This window comes from Tauraco erythrolophus, chromosome 1 (assembly GCF_009769465.1).
Source record: "Tauraco erythrolophus isolate bTauEry1 chromosome 1, bTauEry1.pri, whole genome shotgun sequence".
In the NCBI taxonomy this organism is placed as follows: domain Eukaryota; kingdom Metazoa; phylum Chordata; class Aves; order Musophagiformes; family Musophagidae; genus Tauraco; species Tauraco erythrolophus.
The window spans coordinates 97,627,692-97,651,393 of NC_141465.1; the positions used below are offsets into that span (position 1 = coordinate 97,627,692).

General features: G+C 38.1%; 1 protein-coding gene across 3 annotated transcripts in view; it reads right to left on the bottom strand.

Moving 5' to 3' along the window:
• Positions 1-23,702, bottom strand: part of TDRD3 (tudor domain containing 3) — a 112,375-nt gene that overhangs the window by 34,739 nt on the left and 53,934 nt on the right. For all 3 annotated transcript variants that reach the window (XM_086620232.1, XM_086620242.1, XM_086620248.1), the window contains 7 exons: positions 19,633-19,793; positions 17,414-17,555; positions 7,471-7,542; positions 6,793-6,942; positions 5,945-6,085; positions 1,565-1,721; positions 1,066-1,191 (listed from right to left, as the gene is read on the bottom strand). In XM_086620232.1, the coding sequence (XP_086476358.1) occupies positions 1,066-1,191; positions 1,565-1,721; positions 5,945-6,085; positions 6,793-6,942; positions 7,471-7,542; positions 17,414-17,555; positions 19,633-19,793 (949 nt within the window). The remainder of the gene's footprint in view (positions 1-1,065; positions 1,192-1,564; positions 1,722-5,944; positions 6,086-6,792; positions 6,943-7,470; positions 7,543-17,413; positions 17,556-19,632; positions 19,794-23,702) is intronic.

Below are 23,702 nucleotides of genomic sequence, written 5' to 3' on the forward strand. Positions count from 1 at the left end.
TCTCATTCCTTAGAAAATTCCAAAATATCAATCAATTCATATAAACTAATATGACCTTTTTTTCACCCTTTATGAAAATTGTCATCTTATAGGGAGAAAAAAAATTTCAACTCCATCACAAAACCTTCATGTTAAATAATGGAAGCAGATATTTTCACTTTATGTTGGTCACTGAAACACCTCCAAGGGCACACCCAAAAGAAAAATGATCTCCGTTTATTACTCAGCTTACCATGAGTCTTACTTTCAATATCACAGCAACCTCTAGAGATCTCAGGATGTATGGAGTTTCCTCTTTTTTCTTTTAATGCATCTGTCTCTTAAAGTTTCCAAAGTACTGAAAGATTTAGACCTAAACAGACACCCTGATGGATAAATTACATTCTTGTATGGCTTCTTAAGAAAGAAAAGTAACTAAAAGGACAGTAAAGAAAAAGATCTTTTGCATTAAATCTGAGGGATTATTTGGCTTCTGTCTTTCTAAAATCCTACCCTTCTGTCAGTCCTTAGAGTTATTAAACAGGAAAACCATTATAAAATAGTTGTTTAATATTTTACAACAAAGATTTTTTTTTTCCCCCCCTCCAGATAGGGGGAAAACAAAACCAACTAAGTTTACTGCAATTACTAAACTCTTGACTGGGCAGCACGCAGAACATGCCATTTATAAACTGAGGAAGGAGGACTGCAGTTATGGCTTTTTTCTTTCCTTCTGAACAACGTGGAAGTCCATTTAAGTTGCAAAAGCCTTTATCAAATTAGATTAACAAACTGGGATTTATGTCACTTTAGTTCAAAACTACTGACTTTTGGACATCTAAGCCTGAAACAAACACCCTAAGCTCTTCTATAATCAAGACAGAAGTACAAAGCATCGCAGTGCAATTTATTTGACCTCTCTTCAAAGGAGAGGAATAGCTCTCTAGCACTCCTTGTTGTTTTTTTTTTTATGGCTAACTGTGGAGGAAGTTCTAGGAAACACTTTTTAGGTGACAAAGTTAGGAAAAAGAATTCTACCACCACCGCCCAATATAGGTTCTAGATACATTATTTTCAATAACTTACCCTCTACTGTTAGAGTACCCATTTTGGATTCCAAGAAATCAAACAGTGTGCTTGGTGCAGATGGTCTGGCATTTCCTAGCTCTTCTTCATCTTCAGGTCTTACTCGGCCTCGGCCCTTCCCTTTACCTGTAAACATCAAAAGTTATTTGTGAATGGGGAATAATTAAAAAAAAGTGTACACACTTTTTTTTTTTAAAGTTACATTTGATTTATAAAATTTGGGTATTTTCTATCTTTAAAAAATTCTATCATGGACAAAACAAATACAGATCTTTAATCTAAATTTAAGGATATTCAAATCTGTGACTTCAAAGATTTTGGCAGGAATACAATACACAGAAGTCTTTTCTGAGTATTTGCTTTCAGGTTTGCAATGCATTCTAACTTGCAGAGAAAAAACCATGCAGCTATGCCCTTCTATAACTACATTAATAACCCATCATACACAAATTCCTTTGCTTGTAAACACTGGTTTAAAGCATTTCTTTGCAAGTTATACCTCTAGGTGGTGGTCCCTGAATGGGTTTCTGTTTACTGCTGTTCAGAAGAAAATTTAATGCTGCCTCTAGGCTGTTACTGTTATCCATAAGTGCCTGTCTTGCTGCTTCTTTGCTGAAACCCATCTCTGTTATGTGTTTTAGAGCCTTTTCATCAACCTGAAATAAAAGGTACACAAGAACTAATCGTAAGATACAACAGACTCTACAAAACCACTAGATTTCACTTTAATTTTTCATTAATTTTTAAATGAAGCACCTTCATATTTCATTGATGATAAATATTTCAGTTTTATATAAAATCTTCACATACACTCTCTCTTAGGTCCAAGGTTTTTTTTAATATTATGATGATTATTTTTGATTTATTAGCTTTCAGTTCTAATATTATGTGATTTCAAGCACAAATTCCCCTAGTCTACCCCCTCCTTTGCTGTACACTGCAATACTATGATAGATTGTAATATACTTTCTCTGATATGAAAACTAAAAGGAATCTCTCAAAGTAACACCGGTATAAAAACTAGCCATTTGTTCTTGTTTGAATCCTTTCACAACTTTTACTGACAATACAAAACCCAGTGACACACTTCTTTAAATACAGAGAAAATATAATTGCTAAAGGTTCTGTAGAAGAAAGTGGAAAAAATAGAAACAATTTACTTCCACAGAAATACAGGCTTTCTTATTCTAAACTGTCTAGAGCATGATGACAAAAAGGCAACGCAGGAATCACAGAGCATTAGTTACGGAAAATAACCTTGCATCTGCACTGCGCTTTAAAGCACTCAAGTGAGAACTGCCTCTTCCAGCGCGGACAGATCTACACGCACTAACTATGAAATGGAACTAGGCCCTCTGTCCTTCCTTATCCCATACCCAACCAAATCTAACCTCTAAGACACACAACTCCTCCTTTTTCTCACTGCTTAAAAGAACATGAACTTCTATTGCAAGAATTATTTCAATTACAACTGTATGAGAGTTGTATGACAAATAACATTTAATCCTTCCTCTCCCCTGTCTTCCACAGTCTTATGATGTAATTTCTCCACTCCTCATTTCTTCTGATGTTTTAATATATTCACTTTTGTCTTAACTCCAACTACACACTTTGCTCTGCGACAACAGGTATGAGCAGGTCTCCTTTTGGGAGCAGAGACAAAATTAATGTTTGTAGTTGCTGTCTCAATACAGAGATATCTTAATATAGCAAGCCAGATGATACAACAACTCAAATAACTTTCATAACTATGCTTAGTTATGCAAAAATCACTGTAATGAGCAAGTCATGACTTTGCAGCGCTTGGCTACAACTCCAACATGCTTTCAGGTAGCTGCCTTCATTGCTAAACTCAACAACACTCTTAAATTAAATGTTCAAAGACTAAGTAAAGGAGTAGCAATTTAAAAGGTCTTTGAAGACCAATGGGGCAGAAACACAACGTCAGTGTCTACAGGGAGTCATCATTCCACTTGAGTTTGACTTCCAGTTGCCTAAAAAATGTCTTATTTTTAATAACAGAATGTAACAGTTTCTCCTTTGGGCCGTTCTCCTAGATTCTTCTGCATGGCAACAAGGGTCCAACAGAGATAAATGCTTCTTCAGCAATTCTGCTTCATTCTTCTCCCCTTTGTAGGTAATTAGCTGCTTTGTATGAGAAGAGAACTTCTAGCCGTTACTGCTGCATCATCTCCTTTCAACGGCAGAAATTCTGTGCACTTGACAGCTATGTTCAAAGACCAGCAGGAAATGAAGACCTATATAGATTCATAGATTTCTAGGTTGGAAAAGACCTTAGAGATCATCCAGTCCAACCATCCCTAATCCCCATTAAACCATATCCCCAAGTAGATCATCCACCCTATTCTTAAACACATCCAGGGATGGGGACTCAACCACCTCCCTGGGCAGACTATTCCAGTGGCTGACAACCCTTTCAGAGAAGAAATACTTGCTAACATCCAACCTTAATCTCCCCTGACTAAGCTTATACCCATTTCCTCTTGTTCTATCACCCAACACTAATGTAAAGAGCCCTTCTCCTACCTTCCCACCATCTTTTCTCAAGTATTTGTAGGCTGTAATCAGGTCTCCCCTCAGCCTCCTCTTCTCCAGGCTAAACAGCCCCAACTCCCTCAGCCGCTCCTCATAAGTTTTATTTTCCAGCCCCTTGACCAGTTTAGTCGCCCTTCTTTGGACCCGCTCCAGGAGCTCAATATCTCTCTTAAAGCGAGGGGCCCAAAACTGGACACAATATTCCAGGTGCGGCCTCACCAGTGCCGAGTACAGGGGCAGGATCACTTCCCTATTCCTGCTGGTCACACTATTCTTGATACATGCCAGTATCCCATTGGCCTTTTTGGCCACCTGGGCACACTGCTGGCTCATATATGCAGCACCTGTACTCTCAGCTATGGATAAGGAAAAAAAAAAAAAAAATCTTTGATAGGTCACAGTTTGAGACCCAATGGAAAGGCAATTTTCCAGATACAAAGACTTTGAGAAAGGAGGTAGTATCTTAAGTATATCTGGATGTCAAAAGCTCTCCCTTCAACTTCATTTACACAGCACAAATCCTGAATCTCATACACACGACTGAAAAGACATAAAGACTATTAAGAGAGGAAGATGATTGACCTCTGCAATCTGTTGTCTGTCTATGAAGAAAAAGGAAGACTACTTCGTTTCTTATTTTGTAAGGAAAAAGTACAGTGCTTCAGGTTTCTTGGAAGGTAATCACATGGATTAAAAACCTTTAACCATTTCTAAATATACACACAAGTTAATAATATATATGAAAGTCAACAATCAAACCTACTTGATATCACAGTTCTAAAACAACAAAACAAATCTGTTGTCCATTGCTTGAAGATGTAAAAATCACTATTTATAACCAAAGAAGGCTTTCTATATAGGCTTAGTGGGTTCATATATGTTTCTAAACAGCATCTAGATATGTAAATGACAAAATATTAAGTTTCAGTAAGTTGGAAGTACTGCCACTTTATAGTGCAATGTAAGACAAATTTCTTGCAGTTCACAATAAAAATAGAAAATGGAATACTTTAAACAATTATCCAATTTAAATCTGGTGCTTATTTTCTTTTGTTGGCATTTATGTGTGTTTGTTTCGTTCTTTTTTTGAAGTGTATTTAGGTCGAGAGACAGTTGCCAAGAATGACAAGATGTACCACTGGTGCTACACGGGGCAGAGGGATGACTAAACGACCTCCCAAATTCCTTTCAGTCCATGTTTCTACAATTCTATACCGACATTTCTGAGCATGGTGCTGAAGGCAGCACTGCTGGAGGCATTCCTTGCCTCCAGGTGGCAACACACGCTATACAAACAAAACCATATCCTACAGTTACTATTCCTAAATGTCTTTTCTTCTGATTGTTAAACCTTTTATCAAAGTAAATAAGGTGAAAAATATTCAACAATAAATATGATACTTATAAACAATATTTTAATACCAGTTAACTGAGTTACTACATTGTTGCAATGTCTCTTTCAGTCTGCTTTCATCACTCAAATCAGAATCATTAATTGTTATTGCGTACTTGGAAATTCCTCTCTGGAGTTGTTCTTGATAAGAAATACTTCCTCCGTCATAAACTTTCAGATTGCTAAAGTAATCAAAACAGAAACTTCAATGACTGCTCATCTTATACCCACTTAATTCAATGTGGTGATCCTGAAGAGCACTTCTCAGGAGGTACAAATTTATGAAATACTTTGAAAGGTAATGTTTTGGATTAGGGAGTACAGTTCAGATTCTCCAATGGTAACTCACCTCACTCAAAATGAAATATTACTTGTGGTCATGTAAGCATGACATTTCCATGTCACAACAATAGCATTTCTACTTAGTTATTTTAAACAAAAGAGTATCACTTAGTTTTCCCAATGTCAAATAAATGGTTCAAAACAGATTCTTAAAATAAATATTAAATTAATTCCAAAGAAAAGCTACGTTAAAATACTACGTGATATGTGGAAATGGAAGGATGAAAGTCTTCCTGTCTAAAATGAATTAAAAAATGTTAACACGCAAAACCCTTAAGCTTATTTAAGCAAGAAAATAAAACTATGCCACAGTGTCCTATACCACATATACTACTACTTGTGAGGACTTGTTTTTAAATTTTAATGAATAAAATGACATTAATTTTTTTTCTTTTTCAAAAATCACATTGAAACTCCTATCTATCTCAGTAAGGTACAAAAGTATCCTAAGTATACTAAACAGATTTCAAAATAAATTGAAAGGAAAGTCCTTATTCCTCAGGGTCTTTTGGTTTTATTTTTGTTATATTTGGTTTTTTGGTTTTTAATATTACACATTTAAGGTTCCATTTAAATCTTCCACCTTACCAGTTCTCGGTAGACACCTTCGTTCTTTCCCTCAGGTTTTGTTATCTTCTCTTTCTGGAACAGTTCTCTGTTTCGATTCCCTCCAGCACTCACACTGAGATTACTCCTGCTACTACCACCACCTCCTCCAAACGTCTTGGTCTTTAGATAAGCACAAAAATAAAATTTCAGTAAACAGAACTTATGAAAATGAGCCTTAATATTTAGCTAGTAGAAAAAGTGCAATAAATTCGATGCAGCTGTATTTTTTATGATTATGCTTTGCATCAACAAATAAAGCACTAATTTACACACAGAAAAGAGATTAATGTATTAGGAAGGACTTCTGTTATTTCCCCTATGCCCAAATGAGGCTGTAAAAATGGTATATAATTCTAGCTTTTGTAACTTACTGAGCAAATTGGAAAAAATACACTAAAAAGGAAAATCAAGGAAGGACATAAAAACCTGACACCTTAGAACTAGATTTCCTAGCTATTCTTTCATACTGAACACAGGGAATCATGGGTTTTTGAGAACTGAAAAAAGCATATGAAAATTGATGACCTGTATTTACTATTTAAATCTCATTAGCTAAATCATAAAACCCACATTTTTCATCGTGGTATCAAATCAAAATCATATCTAAAATAAAACATTAAGATACATTTATTAGCTTTCTTAAAACAAGAACATACTCATCAATCCAAAAGGACTTTCTGTGTTTGATTCATCTTTTTAAAGATACATGAGTAGAATTAAAAAGCAGGCAAACATCAAAAAAAGCATTTGTCATTTAAATGAGAAATACTTAAAACAAGAAGATATAAACCACAGTAAGTAAAATGCTGCAACACATGCATTCTAACCTCCTTGCTTTTTGCTACTTCTGCAATGGCAGCTGTTCTCTGCTTTTCAAATTCATCATTGTCCGCAACATGTTTTACAGTATTTGTCATCTGCAGAGTCTTTCTGCGATCGAGCTCTCTGCTATCCACTTGCACATGAGACGCACATTTCTGAAAAAGCAAAAGAAAGTTTTAATTAACTCTTCCACCTACTATAATTTGAAAAAAAAAAGAAGTATTATTCCATTAGAGTAGCACAACTTTAGATAAAGAAAACGATTGCAAAAACGAACACCTAGGACATATAGATGTCTTTGCTAAAACCACATGCCTCTGGTCCACCAAAAAGGTCAAAAAGAATGACTTTTACTTTTTAAGCTTAATCCATGATGTAACTAGTATGATTATTGCAAATAGCTTCGTCATTTAAGAAGGGAATGCAAGATCTAACAGGAAGAATCAAAGGCCTCATATACCAAATTAACTTTTAAGTTTCAAATTGAAAGGAAAAGTGTTAAATATAAAGCGGCACAACAAAGCAACAGGATCAACACAATTTTTTTAAAACAAGCACATTTTTTAGATCCAAGTCATCACGATCTAAGGTGTTTTAATAGCTTTTATCTAACTGGAATGAGGTCCACGAGATGCCATGATACAGGGTTTTTTTACGAAATGACAAAGAGAGGTATACTATACCTGCCCAAAAGGTAAAAAAGGGGGAGGGCCACCTTCGGTTCCAATGTTACTCCGATTGTGTTTTGCTAAACTCTGTAAAAGAAAATTGTGATTCATAAATTGCAAACAAATAACAGATTCTATGATAAATGTCTATTTCAGAAAGTACATGAAACTCACAAGATAAAAATGTTAAGCATAAAAAATAATACTATACTTAAAATCCTGGGGCACTTAACTTAAGGAGAAGATTGGATGAGGGCCAAGGAGAAGAAGAAAATTAAAATTTGCAGAATCATGAAGGCAACACACACAGCAAACGCAGAAGATTCAGTTATATACCAGAATCTACACTAACAGAACAAAGCAGCACACAAATAGGCAGATGTTTCTTTACGTATTGTCCAGTGAACTTCCTGCCAGTAGAGGCTGTAAAGGCATCCAGTTTCACCACGTCTAAGAGGAGATTGGACAAATTCAGCCTACAGGAGGTGAGTTCAGGGGGATCTTACCAATCTATACAAATACCTTAAGAGGGGCTGTAAAGGAGATGGAGTCAGGCTCTTTCAGTGGTGCCAAATGACATGACCAGAGGCAATGGGCACAAACTGAAACACAGGAGACTCCCTCTAAACATTATGCCAAGGGGCCTTGACAGATTTGAGAGATGGGCCTGTGCGAACCTCAAGAAATTCAACAAGTCCACGTGCAAGGTCCTGCACGTGGGTCAGGGCAATCCCAAGCACAAATATACGCTGGGTGAAGAATGAATTGAGAGTAGCCCTGAGGAGAACGGTTTGGAGGTGTTGGTTGATGAGAAGCTCAACAAGAGCTGGCAATGTGCGCGTGCAGCCCAGAAAGCCAACCGTATCCTGGGCTGCATCTAAAGAAGAACAGCCAGCAGGCCAAAGGAGGCGATTCTGTCCATCTACTCTGCTCTAATGAAACTCCACCTGGAATATTGCATTCGTGTCTGGGGACTCCAACATAATGACATGGACATGTTGGAGCAAGTCCAGAGGAGAGACGAAAAGATAATCTGAGGGCTGGAGGACCTCTCCTCTGAAGACAGTCTGAGAGTTGGCATTGTTTGGCCTTCTTGAGAAGAGAAGGCTCCAGGAAGACCTTAGAACAGCCTTCCAGTACCACACCAAGTTGAATGGTGTTGTGGACACACTGGAGGGAAGGGATGTCATCCAGAGGGACCTTGAAAGGCTTGACAGGTGGGCCTGTGAGAACCTCCTGAAGTTCAACAAGGCCAAGTGCAAGGTCCTGCACATGGGTCGGGGCAATCCCAAGCACAAGTACAGGCTGGGTGGAGGATGGATTGAGAGCAGCCCTAAGGAAAAAGACTTGGGAGTGCTGGTGGATGAGAAGCTCAACATGAGCCGGCAATGTGCACTGGCAGCCCAGAAAGCCAACCGTATCCTGGGCTGCATCAAAAGAAGTGTGGCCAGCAGGTCGAGGGAAGTGATTCTGCCCCTCTACTCTGCTCTTGTGAGACCCCACCTGGAATACTGTGTTCAGCTCTGGAGTTCCCAACACAAGGACATGGAGCTACTGGAGTGAGTCCAGAGGAGGGCCGCAAAGATGATTCGAGGGCTGGAGCACCTCTGCTATGAAGACAGGCTGAGAGAGTTGGGGCTGTTCAGCCTGGAGAAGAGAAGGCTCTGGCGTGATCATATAGCAGCCTTCCAGTACTTAAAGGGGGCCTACAGGAAAGCCGGAGAGGGACTTTTTACAAGGGCATGTAGTGATAGGACAAGAGGCAATGGATTTAAACTGAAAGAGGGAAGATTTAGATTAGATATAAGGAAGAAATTTTTCACTCTGATGGTGGTGAGGCATTGGAACAGGTTGCCCAGAGAAGTTGTAGATGCCCCATCCTTGGAAGTGTTCAAGGCCAGGTTGGATGAGGCTTTGAGCAACCTGATCTAGGGGAAGGTGTCCTGTCCATTGCAAGGGAGTTGGAACTTGATGATCTTTAAGGTCCCTTCCAACTCAAACCATTTTATTATTCTATGTTTAGAAAATAATTTTATACTGTGACGGTGACCAAACACGGGCACAGGTTACCCAGCGAGGCTGCGGATCTCCATATTTAGAGATATTCAAAAGCTGCCTGGAGACTGTCCTGGGCAACTGGTTCTAGGTGACCCTGTTTGAGCAGGGAGACTGGAACAAAACGACCTCCAAAGGCACCTTCTCAACCATTCCGTGAAATTCACGAACACATGTATAAGCAAATATTGAAAGGATTATTCAAGACTTAATCCCCCGATACAACATATTACAACAATTCCGGAGGCCAAGGCAGTATAAGGGCTCAGGCTGTATGTTCTTCCTAAACAACATCTATTTTTGTCACTGTTGGAAACCAAATACTGTGTCATGAGGAAATTTAACCTATGGCCTTATGAAAAGTACAGTACATATGCTAATTTAATCAGCAGATCTTTGGATAGCAAAAATCATAACAATAAGCATAATTACTGATACCTAATATTTACAGAATAGAAGTGCTCAAAACTCTTAGCCACAATCAGGCAATCAGTGACGTAGGCCTGAAGCCAAAGCATTCTCAAATAATACAAATCACTAGCCACCAACAAGAGTAAAAAGATGGATTTGTAGAACATTGCATTAAAATATCTGTTCATAGTTGATACACTTTTTCTTTACAAGTTGTGACAATAGCGGCAATCTGCAAGAGAATGAAATTTACTGGAATCAACATTTGGTTATGTGTTAATTATTTCGTATTACACAGAAATATTTGGTTTCAGAAATAGAAAAAGGAACAACAGGTCCTTAATGCTGTTAAAATGCTTCAAAACTGTATTTCTGAACATCTGTTTTATCACCTTCATTTCTTATTGTCCCTTTTTTCCCAATGGGACAGCCACGCATGATTACGTACATCATTTACTACTCCCCATTGGCAGAAAAAGTCTGTGTATGACGTTTACCTATGTATTTATTAACCTGCTGTAACAATTTAATCCCATCATGTGAGAACTGTAGTATAAACATGAATTTGCTTTAAGCCATTATACTATCAGAGAATTTCTTAAAATATGTAAGATATTAATTTGGTTAACTAATACCCACATCAAAACTTTCGGTCCACACTTTTCAAGTTAAGTACTTTCATTCAGGAACAAAAGACTATATTCTAAATCACTTATGGTTATTAATTTCTTTCAAGGGTGAGGAAAAAAATAATTAAAAATCCTTTTCCTCATGGCTTAGAGAAAAATAACTTGATAAAATATTCAATAAATTGTTCGAAACAAAGCACTAAGAAGTGCAGAAACCATAAAATTTTTCAGCTTTAGTTTCAATCAGTTCATTTAAAGTGCTGCCTTAGAATTGTGAGCTAACCAAGGGACGATCACTGTAGCGTGCTAATACCTTCCCATATCTATTAACTGAAGCAGCACAGTACAACAGTCATTTCATGGCCAAGACACTCCACTTCCCTAGGGTAGGCACTCTAGGTACAATAATCCCTACACTCTTTGTTTGTATTTAGCGAAATGTAGGCAATTCTGGAATGAACTCCAGCACTGAATCAAATTATAATAAAAGTATTTATATGATAGCCTAAGAACTCAAGCATTTGATCACAGTTAATTTTTCATGTCCTATAATAAGGAAGAACATGTTTATTTTAAGGTCACACTTTTTTTTTTTTTCCTAAATCAAAATCAAGGAAACACATACAAGAAAAAGACTGCTCCAAGCTACTGCTCAAACACGTAATTTGGCAAATAGCAAAAAAGCTCTTAAAAACTGACTGCATATTTACTAACATTTAGCTACATGGGGTTTGGATCATAACGATTCATTGCATAAAATTGATTTCCAGAATGAAAGAACTCTGTCTAACGGTAAGTAACAGCCTTGACACTTTCCTCTCAAGTAGCACGGTCTGCTGAGAAGTGAGAACAACTGCTTTGGAAATTGAATTCCACTTTGTACCAAACAAAAAGCAAACTGGCAACAAGAACAGCATTTTTTAAATTACAACTACATTTGCTTGTAGCAGAGCAGTAACTACCATTTAGAATAAATGTCATTATTAGTACATCTAGCGTGCTTATTTTACCCTTTCTGCTGTATTTGGCTTGTGACATTAAAAAAAAAGTTTCTAGGGAATCTCTTAAGAAACAAAGAGACTGAACTCCTAGATAATATACACTATTATCTCCTCATACTTATTTCTAATATGAATTTTGAAATAGTGTCATGGTTTAATCCTGCTGGCAAGTAAACACCACACAGCCACTCACTCACTCTCCTCCCACCCCTGAGGAATGAGGAAGAGAATTAAAGGAGAAAAGGGAAGCAGACTGAGCATGACACTGCATATGAAATATTCCATTGGCCAATTTGGCCCTAATCCTAAATCTAAGCTCAAATTGTAAACAAGGAGTTGTGGGCTCTTTGTCCCAGCTATGGTCCCCCATAGCCTGTTGTGCTCCTGCACACTGGCAAAACATGGGAAGCTGAAAGGTCCTTCAGGTCTCAGCACCAACAATAAACATCAGTGCACTATCAACAATCTTCTTTTAACCAATTTCAGACTAAATCCAAAACACAGAACCCTTCTAGCTACTAAAAGGAAAACTAACTCTGTCTCAGCTGAAATCAAGACAAGTAGAGACAAAACTACTCCCTTTTCTCATCAGATAACCTCAATATTTAGCCTCACCTTCACCAAAACAGAAGAATCATTAAGTATACTAGAGAACTTTACTTTTAAATAATTGATAATTTGACAGATTCCATGTTTTAAAACTATGAGGGTCACCAATCATCTCAGCAAAATTTGCTTCAGCCTTCACTTACAGATAGTCTGATATTTTCATTAATAGCAATACAAAGTACTATTCCTTCATAAGAAGGGTACCAGCAATTACCTCGCAGATACTAATCCTCACCGACTAAAACACCAGTCATCACCAGAACACTGGGAACACTACAAAGCAATATTTGGAACTGTATTATCTCACCTAAACAAGTCCATTACCTTATATTTTCAAATAGTCTAGAAAAAAGATCACACAATAACATTGTCATTTACTCATTACTTATTTAACTATCACTTAAACAGCGACACTTAAACTACTCTGAAATTTCTAGGCAAGAATTATCATGTGATAAAAACGAAAGCTACAAAGAGCACCACATTTATTCCACATGAACTATACATGCAGTGTGGTAATACGGCATTCACTCCACATACACGATATTCATAGTGTGAGTCTTCAATTACTAAAACGTGATTCCTCCTGAAAGCAATTTCAAACATCATTCTGAATGGAACAAAACGGTAACGCAACTAGAAGCTGACAGACACATGCAACAGAAATAATTTAACACTGAAAAAACAACTTTTATCCTAAAGTTTGGTAGTATTATTTGACTTAATAGCACTAACTTTTTAAGTAAGTATACAAGAAAGTCATTTCATCATCTACACAAGAAGCCAAATTAACACTTCTCAGACATTGTAGTGGAGAGAAGAAAAGAAACTGGCTTCAAAGCAAGTAATTTGAAATAGTCATAGAAATAGAAGTCTTTTGTCATTTTATGCAAACACAGTTCAGCAAGCTTTGATGGCAAGATTAGACAAGGAGTGGCAATGTCCTCACTCAAATATCTTTGAGAGTTGACAATCTTGCTTATTTTTCAACCGTCCTCTTCTGTAAAGCTTTCTGAACAGGACAGAAACATTGAGTTCACGAGGAAACTGCTATCAAAGCAGCATCTGGCTTCCATAGACTCGTTTGAGCGCTATTTGTCTAGCTGTCAGTCTGGATATAGAACTGAAACTATGATTTCCAGTGGTCATAGTTCACCTGTCCAAACTGATTTCTTCTCACCCACGGCTTTTCTACACATGGCCACACTTATGCTGGGAACCTTGATCATGTGCTGTGAGTTGGTCAGTGAGAAAAAGAAACATACAAGATGGAACAAGAGAACTGAGCGGATAGCAAAAGGCAGTAGTTAACTTTCTATACTTTATCTCACCAGAGTAAATCAATGAAAACTTAGTTACCTCTCTTTTAAACATATTTAGAACTGGCTAACAACAAGTGCTGAAAGTCATTGTAGTCAGCAGCATGTCAATGGTTATTAAATGGTTTGATTTCTTGAATACAGAACATGTTCTGAGTTATTGTTACATTATAGTAGGGGTCTGCTACAGCCCTCCTGACCAGGAAGACCAAGCAGATGAGGCCCTCTATAGACAGACAGAAGCAGCTCTCATATTCCCGAGCCCTGATCCTCATGGGGGACTTCAACCACCCTGATATCTGTTGGAAGCACAACACAGCAGGGCATAAACAATCCAGGAGGCTCCTAGAATGTGTTGGTGGTAACTTCCTTCTCCAAGTGACAGAACAACCTACGAGGAGAGGTGCTTTGCTGGACCTTGTTCTCACCAACAAGGAGGGACTGGTGGGGAACGTGACGCTCAAGGGCAGCCTTGGCAGCAGCGACCATGAAACGGAGGAGTTCAAGATCCTCAGGGCGGTGAGAAGGGAGCACAGCAAGCTCACCACCCTGGATTTCAGGAGAGCAGACTTCAGCCTTTTCAGGGATCTGCTTGGTAGAGTACTATGGGATAAAGCCCTGGGAAGAGGGGCCCAAGAATGCTGGGTAATATCCAAGGATCACCTCCTCCAAGCTCAAGAGCAGTGCACCCCAACAAAGAGGAAGTCGAGCAGAAGCACTAGGAGGCCTGCATGGATGAACAAGGAGATTCTGGATAAACTAGAGAAGCCTATAGAGGGTGGAAGCAAGAACAGGTAGCCTGGCGGGAAAACAGAGAAATTGTCCAAGCAGCCAGAGATCAGATTAGGAAAGCTAAAGTCCTGATAGAATTAAATCTGGCCAGGGATGTCAAGGGCAACAAGAAAATGTCAGTGATAAAAGGAGGACTAGGGAAAACGTGGGCCCTTTCTGGAAGGAAATGGGAGACCTGGTTACCCAGGATATGAAGAAGGCTGAGGCTGATGAATGTCACACTATGACATTTTTGCCTCAGTCTTCAGTGGCAAGAGCTCTAGCCACACCACTCAAGTCAGAGAAAGCAAAGGTAAGGACCGGAAGAATGAAGAACCGCCCACTGTAGATAATCAGGTTCGAAATCATCAAAGAAACCTGAAGGTGCACATGTCTATGGGACCCAATGAGATGCATCTGCGGGTCCTGAGGGAACTGACAGATGAAGCCAGTTATGGATGGACAAGCCACTATCCATCATATCTGAGAAGTCGTGGCAGTCTGGGGAAGTTCACACTGACTGGAAAAAGGGATATATAGCCCCCATTTTTAAAAAGGGGAAAAAAGAAGACCCAGGAAACTACAAGTCAGTCAGTCTCACTTCTGTGCCTGGCAAGATCATGGAGCAGATCCTCCTGGCGACTATGCTAGGGCACATAGAAAATAAGGAGGTGATTGGTGACAGCCAACATGGCTTCACTAAGGACAAATCCTGCCTGACTAATTTGGTAGACTTCTATGATGGGGTTAAAGTATTGGTGGATAAGGGAAGACCAACTGACGTCATATACCTGTACTTGTCCAAAGCATTTGATACTGTCCCACATGACATCCTTGTCTCTAAATTGGAGAGACATGGATTTGACAGATGGACGACTCGGTGGATAAGGAATTGGCTGGATGGTCACACTCAAAAGAGTTGTGGTCAACGGCTCGTTGTCCAAGTGGAGGCCAGTGACGAGTGGCATTCCTCAGGGGTCAGTACTGGGGCCAGTGCTATTTAACATCTTTGTTGGTGACATGGACAGTGGGATCGAGTACACTCTCAGCAAGTTTACTTGGTTATGACGCCAAGCTGTGTGTTGTGTTTGTAGGGGAGGAATGCCATCCAGAGGGACCTTGACAGCCTAGAGAGGTGGGCCTGTGCAAACCTCGAAGTTCAATAAGGCCAAGTGCAAGATCCTGCACATGGGTTGGGGCAATCCCAAGCACAAGCACAGGCTGGGTGGAAAACGGATTGAGAGCAGCCCTGAGGAGAGGGACTTGGGATGTTGGCTGATGAGAAGCTCAACAGGAGCCAGCAACATGCACTTCCACCCCAGAGTGCCAACCGTATCCTGGGATGCATCCATAGAAGTGCAGCCAGCAGGCCGAAGGAGGCACTTCTGCCTCTCTACTCTGCTCTTCTGAGACCCCACCTGGAGTACTGCGTTCGACTCTGGAGTCCCCAACACCAGGAGGACACGGACCTGTTGGAGTGAATCCAGAGGAGGGCCACAAAGATGATTCGAGGGCTGGACAACCTCTCCTCTGAAGACAGGCTGAGAGAATTGGAGTTGCACAGCCTGGAGAAGAGAAGGCTCCCGGGAGGCCTTAGAGCAAGATTCCAGTACCTAACGGGGGCCTACAAGAAAGCTGGTGAGGGACTTTTTACAAGGGTATATAGTGACAGGACAAGGGGAAATGGCTTTAAACTGAAAGAGAGTAGATTTAGATGTAAAGAAGAAATTCTTTACTCTGAGGGTGGTAAAGCACTAGAAATCTTGCCCAGAGGAGTTGTCGAGTTAGAACTTGATGATAAAGCTTTAAGGTCCCTTCCAACTCAAACCATTCTATGACTCTACAAATTTTTGACATTGACCTCAAAACCAAATTAATATTTATAGATCAACATTTATTTCTTGAAGTCCAGTAAGAATAAACATGAAAACAGACTGTCGATAACATCGGCAAAGCTAACTGATTCTATTGGCCCTTCTCTTATCAATTAGTTGGCATTCTTAAGAACATGTTAGTTCTGTGTGTCTCTCTTCCCTCCATATCAAGCTTAAAACTTAGTATTTTTTAACTGGAGAGAGAACTCACAAGACTTTATACTAAATATGAATAAGAATGATAAAATGGGATAGTTTCTGCTGTTGGTCCCAGAATTTTCTTTTTAATGAAACGGGCAGTTTCATTTAACACCAGGAATGTTTTTAAATGGACACTGTGTAACTCAAATGTTCAAATAAATTTTGCCCCAGTTAGCTCAAATCTATAAAACGCACATTAACACCAAAGAAGGCTAGCCGCAATAAAAACAACTGTGCCAAACTTAGCGTTAGCAACAATAAAGGAAGTACTTTACACAGAAATTATCATTGTGTTCATAAGCAGCTACTATATTCCAGAGACATGGATGTAAAAATAGAGACATGTGGGTCTGTAGTAGTGACAGTCAATCCAGCAAGTATTTGGGACTGTTTCTAGCATGGTCACAATTTCCTGCCCTAGGAATTTCCACTCATTTGTGAGAAAATGCATGAAAAAGTTTTCCTCTGGCAATTTTTGTTCTGTTGGGACAGGAACCAGGCTAAAAAGGATTACAGGGGCTTACAAGTATTTATGGCTTGTTAAAAGATTTTAAAGCCTCCAATTTGTCTTTCTGTTCACAAACTTACCTGAAGCACTGATGAAATCTGCAATATAGAACTCATACTTACCAATTTCAATGCTTTCCATAAACTTTCTGATTTTTTTTTGCCTCAAAAATACACACTCTGCAGACAGTAATTGCAAAAGGCAACAATCTATAATATTTTGTTATCAAACACAATTTGATAACAATTGTGTTATTGGAAATTTTAGGAATTTCCAATTTTTAGGAAAGCATACAGTCATGACTGCAATAAAGTAAGTTTAATATATTTGATTTATGTTTTCAATCCTTGCACATTATGAAAGCAATCAGTTTCCATGCAAAGATCACTTATAATTTCTTCATTTGCAACATTATATATAAGACCTACTTACATATATTTGGCTGCATCCCTAAAAATATTGGGACAGTAAAGTTCTAAAAGCTTATCATATGAAAGTTTACAGTCAACACACTAAGCTTGATGTAATTAAATGTGACATGCATCCTGTAAGACAAGCATTTCCAGTGGTGTTACCTCACCCTTTGTAATTCCCACTTTTCTATAAGATGCTCCACTTCACCTCCAAGAACTGCTGTATTACTGTCATCCAACAGCAAGAATCCATTTCTCACTTCCACAATTCCTGAAAGTTTAATTTTTGTTCCTGGTGGAGTGTTCAGGCTAGAGGTAGAAACAAAGCCAAATATTTCAAATATGTTTATTAATACTCTGCCACCAAAACCATATAAAATTCTACTCTTAGTATACTTCCACTATTGTCATATTTCATAATAAAAAATTAGCATAAAAAACTTTTAATAATCCCTTCAGTAGGCACAGTACTTTTCAATAGCTTTATTGGAACACTTCCCATTCATTACACAAAAATGCCATATTGCAAATTAGATTCTAACAGAGATGAATGTTTGCAAATTGTCTGTTTGGTTAAAATCCAACTTAACAATACCAAACTAAGGATGTGATTTGTTTAGACTAACAAAAGATGTCTCAAAGTCAGTTGTCTAAATTCCTCATCCTAGGATGCATTTATAGTTAAAAAATAGAGATCTCCAGATGGTTAATCATCTCATTTTTTCAGATATTTAACTTAGAAAAAAACAAAGAGCTGTTAGAAAAAAAGCTTTCTATACATTACTAACAGTCAGGACCATACCAGAATAAATATAAAAAACATGCACCTTGTAGTGCTGCTTCTCTCATTATTCTATCATTTAAAAACATATGGATGGTCTCTGTGGTTAACTCCCACAAGGAGGTACCTTACCTTCCTTTCGTGTGAATATACCCTACGAAAAACAACAGCAGATGTATAAAAGAATCACGCATTTCCAACCCTAATTGAAGGATATTCAAGAAGTACAATCTGAAACTGAAAGGGTTTTCCTTAAAATATGCTAAAGCTATCGTTGCAAATCACAGGACCATACCACACAGTGAGCAACACTCACAGTGGAGTCAGCCAATTTCAGCAATAGTGGCATTAACCTCAGCAGTATTAATGGATTTTCGGTATTGTTCTGATAAAAGCAGAGAAAATGAGATCAGGAAAAAGAGATAAGAAAGAAATACAGAAAAAAAAAGAAAATTATGCAAAGGGAGGGAGGAAAAACTCTAGTCACAGAAAACTTTCAATTTAAAAGAAAACTGATTTTTATTTATTTAGAGAAACATTATGTACTGAAATAGCATATTACTCCAAGTTAATAGTCCAATTTCAAACCTGAAACAACCACATAAAACATAAATGAAGTTTTCATACAATGTTACTTGAAAAGAAGGGCTCCCATCATTACTACAGAGTGATGAGTTCTCTGACACTTTTAAGATTTTATCTAAATGTTTTCAAATTATGTGTTCTACTGGGTGTTCTTTAAGTATTTTTTGATCTAGAATCTGCTTACACAGGAGCCTGTTTGCCTTCCTTTTCTGCTCTCTTTATATTCACATTGGAACATGATATACCAAGTTCTGCTGGCTCAAGCTAAAATTAAAATATCATTAAGTGTTCTACCTTATAAGACAGCTTCCCTCTAAACCACAAACTGGCTCCTGCTCAGGAGCAGTTTAACAGTAAAAGATGACACTTAAAAATGAAGTATATACGTACACCTAACTGTTGCAGCTAGCAGAGAAAGAGAGGAGAAAGATTTTTTTTGAAATACAATTAATCTGAACTAGAGTGAAGACTAAAGCACAGCATGACTCCAGAGACTAAACAGTAGAGAGAATTCTCAGCATCTTCATAACTCTGCACACAAAAAATCCCCACGTTCAACAGTAATTAGATCTCTTACCCTCCATTTTTAACTGAAGAAATATTTACTACTTCAACTCAAGTTAAAGCCTTGCCCATGGTAAAACCCCACTAGTTGCATTGTGTTAGATGTGTCAGGCCTGTGACACTCCTGCTAGGAAAGTCAGACGAAAGATCTGCTGCTGCTGCTACTAAAATTGGGAATTCGCCTCAAGTTTGCACATACCCAAAACGCTGTGTGCTGCGTCAACTCAGACTCAGAAGACAGATGAAAAAAAATCCACTTCCTTCCATTATGTACTTCAGTATAAACGATACTGTAAATTACATTCATATACACCTTTGCATGTTGAATTTAACATTCTCCTTTATACAGAAAACTTGAGAAGAAAATCTGTATTGTGATTTCCATATATTACTAAGGACATTTCCATTATTTTCAGGATATTTAAGTATCAAAACTTTGAAAAGAAAGTTGTTCACCTTATTTTTGACATGCTAGTGTATTCTATAGCTGTGCAGCTCGTGTGTCCATCAGTCATCTGTAAACGTAACATTCTGGGAGCAGCCTGAGATTCTTCGTTATCCTTTGGTGCAGAAACATTGCGTATTTTCTGTATTTGCAGAACGCACGGCCCTTCCAGCTACATATGCAAAACAGAAAAGACAAAACTGTTAACCCTGTGAAGCAAACACACTGTAATATCGAGACACACTAACAGATGCCCCCAGGCAAAAGAAAGTGTAATCTTATCACGCAGTCATGTTCAATTTCTATCACTCATGTACTGTATGTTCTAAAGCATGATAAAAATGGCTTTTTCAGAGGAACAGTTGTGATGCTTCATATATCTCTGAGATACCAATTAGGGAAAAGAAGTGAATTAAAAGAGCTGGAGAGGCAAACAAACAACCACAAATATTGTCACTTCCAACATACTATGAAGTCCAGATAAGATTTCACATGCTGTCCAACAGTGTCTCATTGATGAGGCAATATAAAGAGAGAAACAGCCAGCTTTGAAGACTATCTGGTTGTACCAAGAGTGCCTTTCAAGTACAACCCTTCGTAAACACTAACTAGAAACACAGCCTCTTCAAACAGAGGTACAATCGGAACGTAACAACCTCAAGGGACATCACTATCTGTTGGTTACCTAAAAACACAGCGTAACCTTCTATACACACCACAGTTCATGTTACAAAAGAAAAAAAAAAAAAAAACTAACACACACCATCACCAAAAAAACCACACAAAACCCAAACAAACAAAAAAAACCCAACAAAAAAACCCCACCAAAACCAACCAACCCAACCTCTTCATTGCATTTCGGTTATAGCTGAGTACACAGTCATTCTGATCCCTCTGAGAAATAAAAATGAATAATCTGTTGCTGTTCAACTGATCTCTAGTACCTAAAAGAAAGCAGAAAGGATGAAAAAGTGTGCATTTCATCAGGTTCTTCCCTTTCAGAATCAGAATAGGTAGCCCAGAAGAACACAAAATGAGAGCAGATAACCAGGAGGTAAACATATATAAAGAAAAGAGAAATTAATAAATAAAAAAAAAATAGAAGCAGTGAAACTAGATAAAATAGAAGAGGAGGAAACAGGAACTTTATTTAGGATGAGAACAAAGAGGAAGAAAAGTACTTTGGAATACCAACAAAGCATGAAATTGTACTAAGAGGAGGAAAACAGTCACTAAAACCAAGCAAAAGCAGCACCCTACAGAGTTCATTTCTTAAAGGGCTTTTTGATCTTAAGATGAGAGCCAGTAACATAAACTAAAATGTCTATGTAATTTTCCTATTCTTGACACTTTCAAATAAATTTAAAATTTGAAGGCATCTGCAGTGTTTATGACTTCAAATCAAACCACGGAAAATACAGTACTTGGGATGGAGGATTTCTCAAAAGCTAAATAAGTTGTTTGTTTGGAATCTACTGAAACTTGAAGCAATCTTATCTTTTTTCTTCAATACTGAATGTTTGAAGAAAACAGCATAAATAAAACCAGCAGTATTTTTAGCAAATGCTGACTGAACTTTATTTCTTTCAATAATAATCAAAAGATCAATTCTATTTCTCATTCAAATGGAAAATTTTTTCCCCTTTATTTCAACAGGCTAAGAGAACCAGGTTTGCTCAGCCTTGAGAAAAGAAGGCTTAGGGAAGACCTTATCACCATGTTCCAGTATTTAAAGGGTGGCTACAAAGAAGACGGAGATTCCCTTTCTACAAGGAGTCACATGGAAAAGACGAAGGTTAACAGGTACGAGTTACTCCTGGGGAGATTCCAATTGGACACAAGAGGAAAATTTTTCACAATGAGAACAATCAGCAATGGAAGTAATCTCCCCAGGGACATGGTGGATTCTCCAACACTGGACACTTTTAAGATTCAGCTGAACAGGGAGCTGGGCCATTTTGTCTAGACAGTGGTTTTGCTAAGAAAGGTTGGACCAGATGATACTTGAGGCCCCTTCTGACCTGGTATTCTATGATTTTATCATCGATTCTGTGAAACATTAGCCAACTGAGAAGCATTTCTAGTCAGCCACAACTAGGTCTGTCACTCAGCTGAACAGTAGCTTTGCTATGATGGCAGTTTCTTTCACAAACATTGAGCAAATTCGAGTTCTAGGTACTTGCTTTTGGTTTTAAACGTTTAGTTCCCTTAAAAAACCTGGAGTGTAAAGAAACGAGGGCTAGGCTAACTATGAATATATATGCCAGTATGTTGAGAGTTTCGTGTCTTCAGTATCAAGTATACACTACAATAAAGCAAAGCTGCACATTTGTTCAGCTTGGACAATAGTGTCTGCTTCTTTAACAGAAAATTACACGTCACTTCAAAAAACAGGTGCAAAAAGGGGAACGGAAGTGTGTATTTTTCTCAAATATATCCCACATTAACACCACAATTATTTTCATGGACTTAATCAGGACCTCAGAGCACCCATATCTCCCAGTTCAGTTCATTTCCCTTCTCATCACATAAAACAAGTACATAGTGAGAGAAGAACAGAAAGTCAGTCTTCCTGCAGAACAAGGACAACCATCACAGGATTCCAGGTGAATCCAGAATACCTATGCCAGTACTCCTTGTGTGGACTACTTCAAAGTGCCATTGTGAGAACCAAGACAGGAAGAAAATATTATAATAAATAAATAAAAACCAAATCAGTTATGGTCAACAGATACACTTACACGTTTAATCAAAGAGTCAGCCAATCTGAAACCTCTTCAGCACTCAGGTGCTGAATGTCATATACGAAAAGGTGAGACAATTTTTGTTTATCCAACAAAAATTTCCAGTAAATTATCAAGTATCCTAAGTAGTAAGACTGTTTATAATCCCACTATTAACATTGCAAGTCGCTTTTCATTATAAAAATACAGCTTTCAGTTCCCTTACTAACACTTTGAACACTTTGTATGATAACATTGAATATATCAGAAAATTTCTACATCACCTAAGGTTTCCCCCTCCAGGAAAGGGAAGAAAGATAAATCATTTCAAAATTATCAGCTACATCAGTATTATTATTTTTAAATATTGACAATATATTTGGATTGTGATTCAAGTAAGTTCTTTCTTTCGAGACTTCTACAACCTCTACCCTTTGAAAAAAGAGATTGCAATTTGCCAAAACTGTAACAATATCTTGAATGAAAGCATACATATTTTCTAAAGATATCTGGTTAATGGCTATTCAGTACATGAGACAGATGAGAGGAGGAAAAAGTACTAAATTAAATACACAGATACATAAACGCATAAAACAGCCCATAATGGAGACAGTAGAGAAGTCCTGCACTCTTAAAACACTGACTGATAGGCCACTGCAGTGTAACTCAATGGCCCATCAAGTCTAACCTTCCCATGGATCTCATGGAAAAGACTGATGGGTGGACATGAGGGCCACAGAGGTGACTAAGGGACTGGAGTATCTCTCCTGTGAGGAAAGGCTGAGAAAACTGGGACTGTTCAGTGTGAAGAATGACAATGGGCACAAAGTGAAACACAGGAGGCTCCATCTGGAAACACTTTTTTACTGTGAGGGTGATCGAGCACTAGAACAGGCTGCCCAGGGAGATTACAGAGCGTCCATCTTAGAAGACACTGAAAACCCATCTGAACATGGTCCGGGACACTGGCTCTAAGTGGCCTTGCTTGAGCAAAGGCATTGGACCAGACGACCTCAACAAGTCCCTTCCAACCTCAATCACTCTCTGATCCTGTGACTGTTTTCTTGTATAGAATCCCATATGATTATTTAGGTAACGCCTTCACTCTTAAGTTCCAAATAGTACAGTTGCAGCTTGATCTCTCCAGAAGTATTCACAAATTGGACAAGCAACTGCACACATGTTCAGGCTGAAATGCTATGAAAAGCACTTTGGATTAATTTAAAAAAACTAAAAGAAGAGAAACAAGTTGAAAAATAAAGACATCGCATTTTATGTGCCATAGCAATAGTATAAACAGCTTCCAGTGATTAGAGCCTAAAGGATCTAAATAAGGTAAGAGTGTAGAACATAAGCTA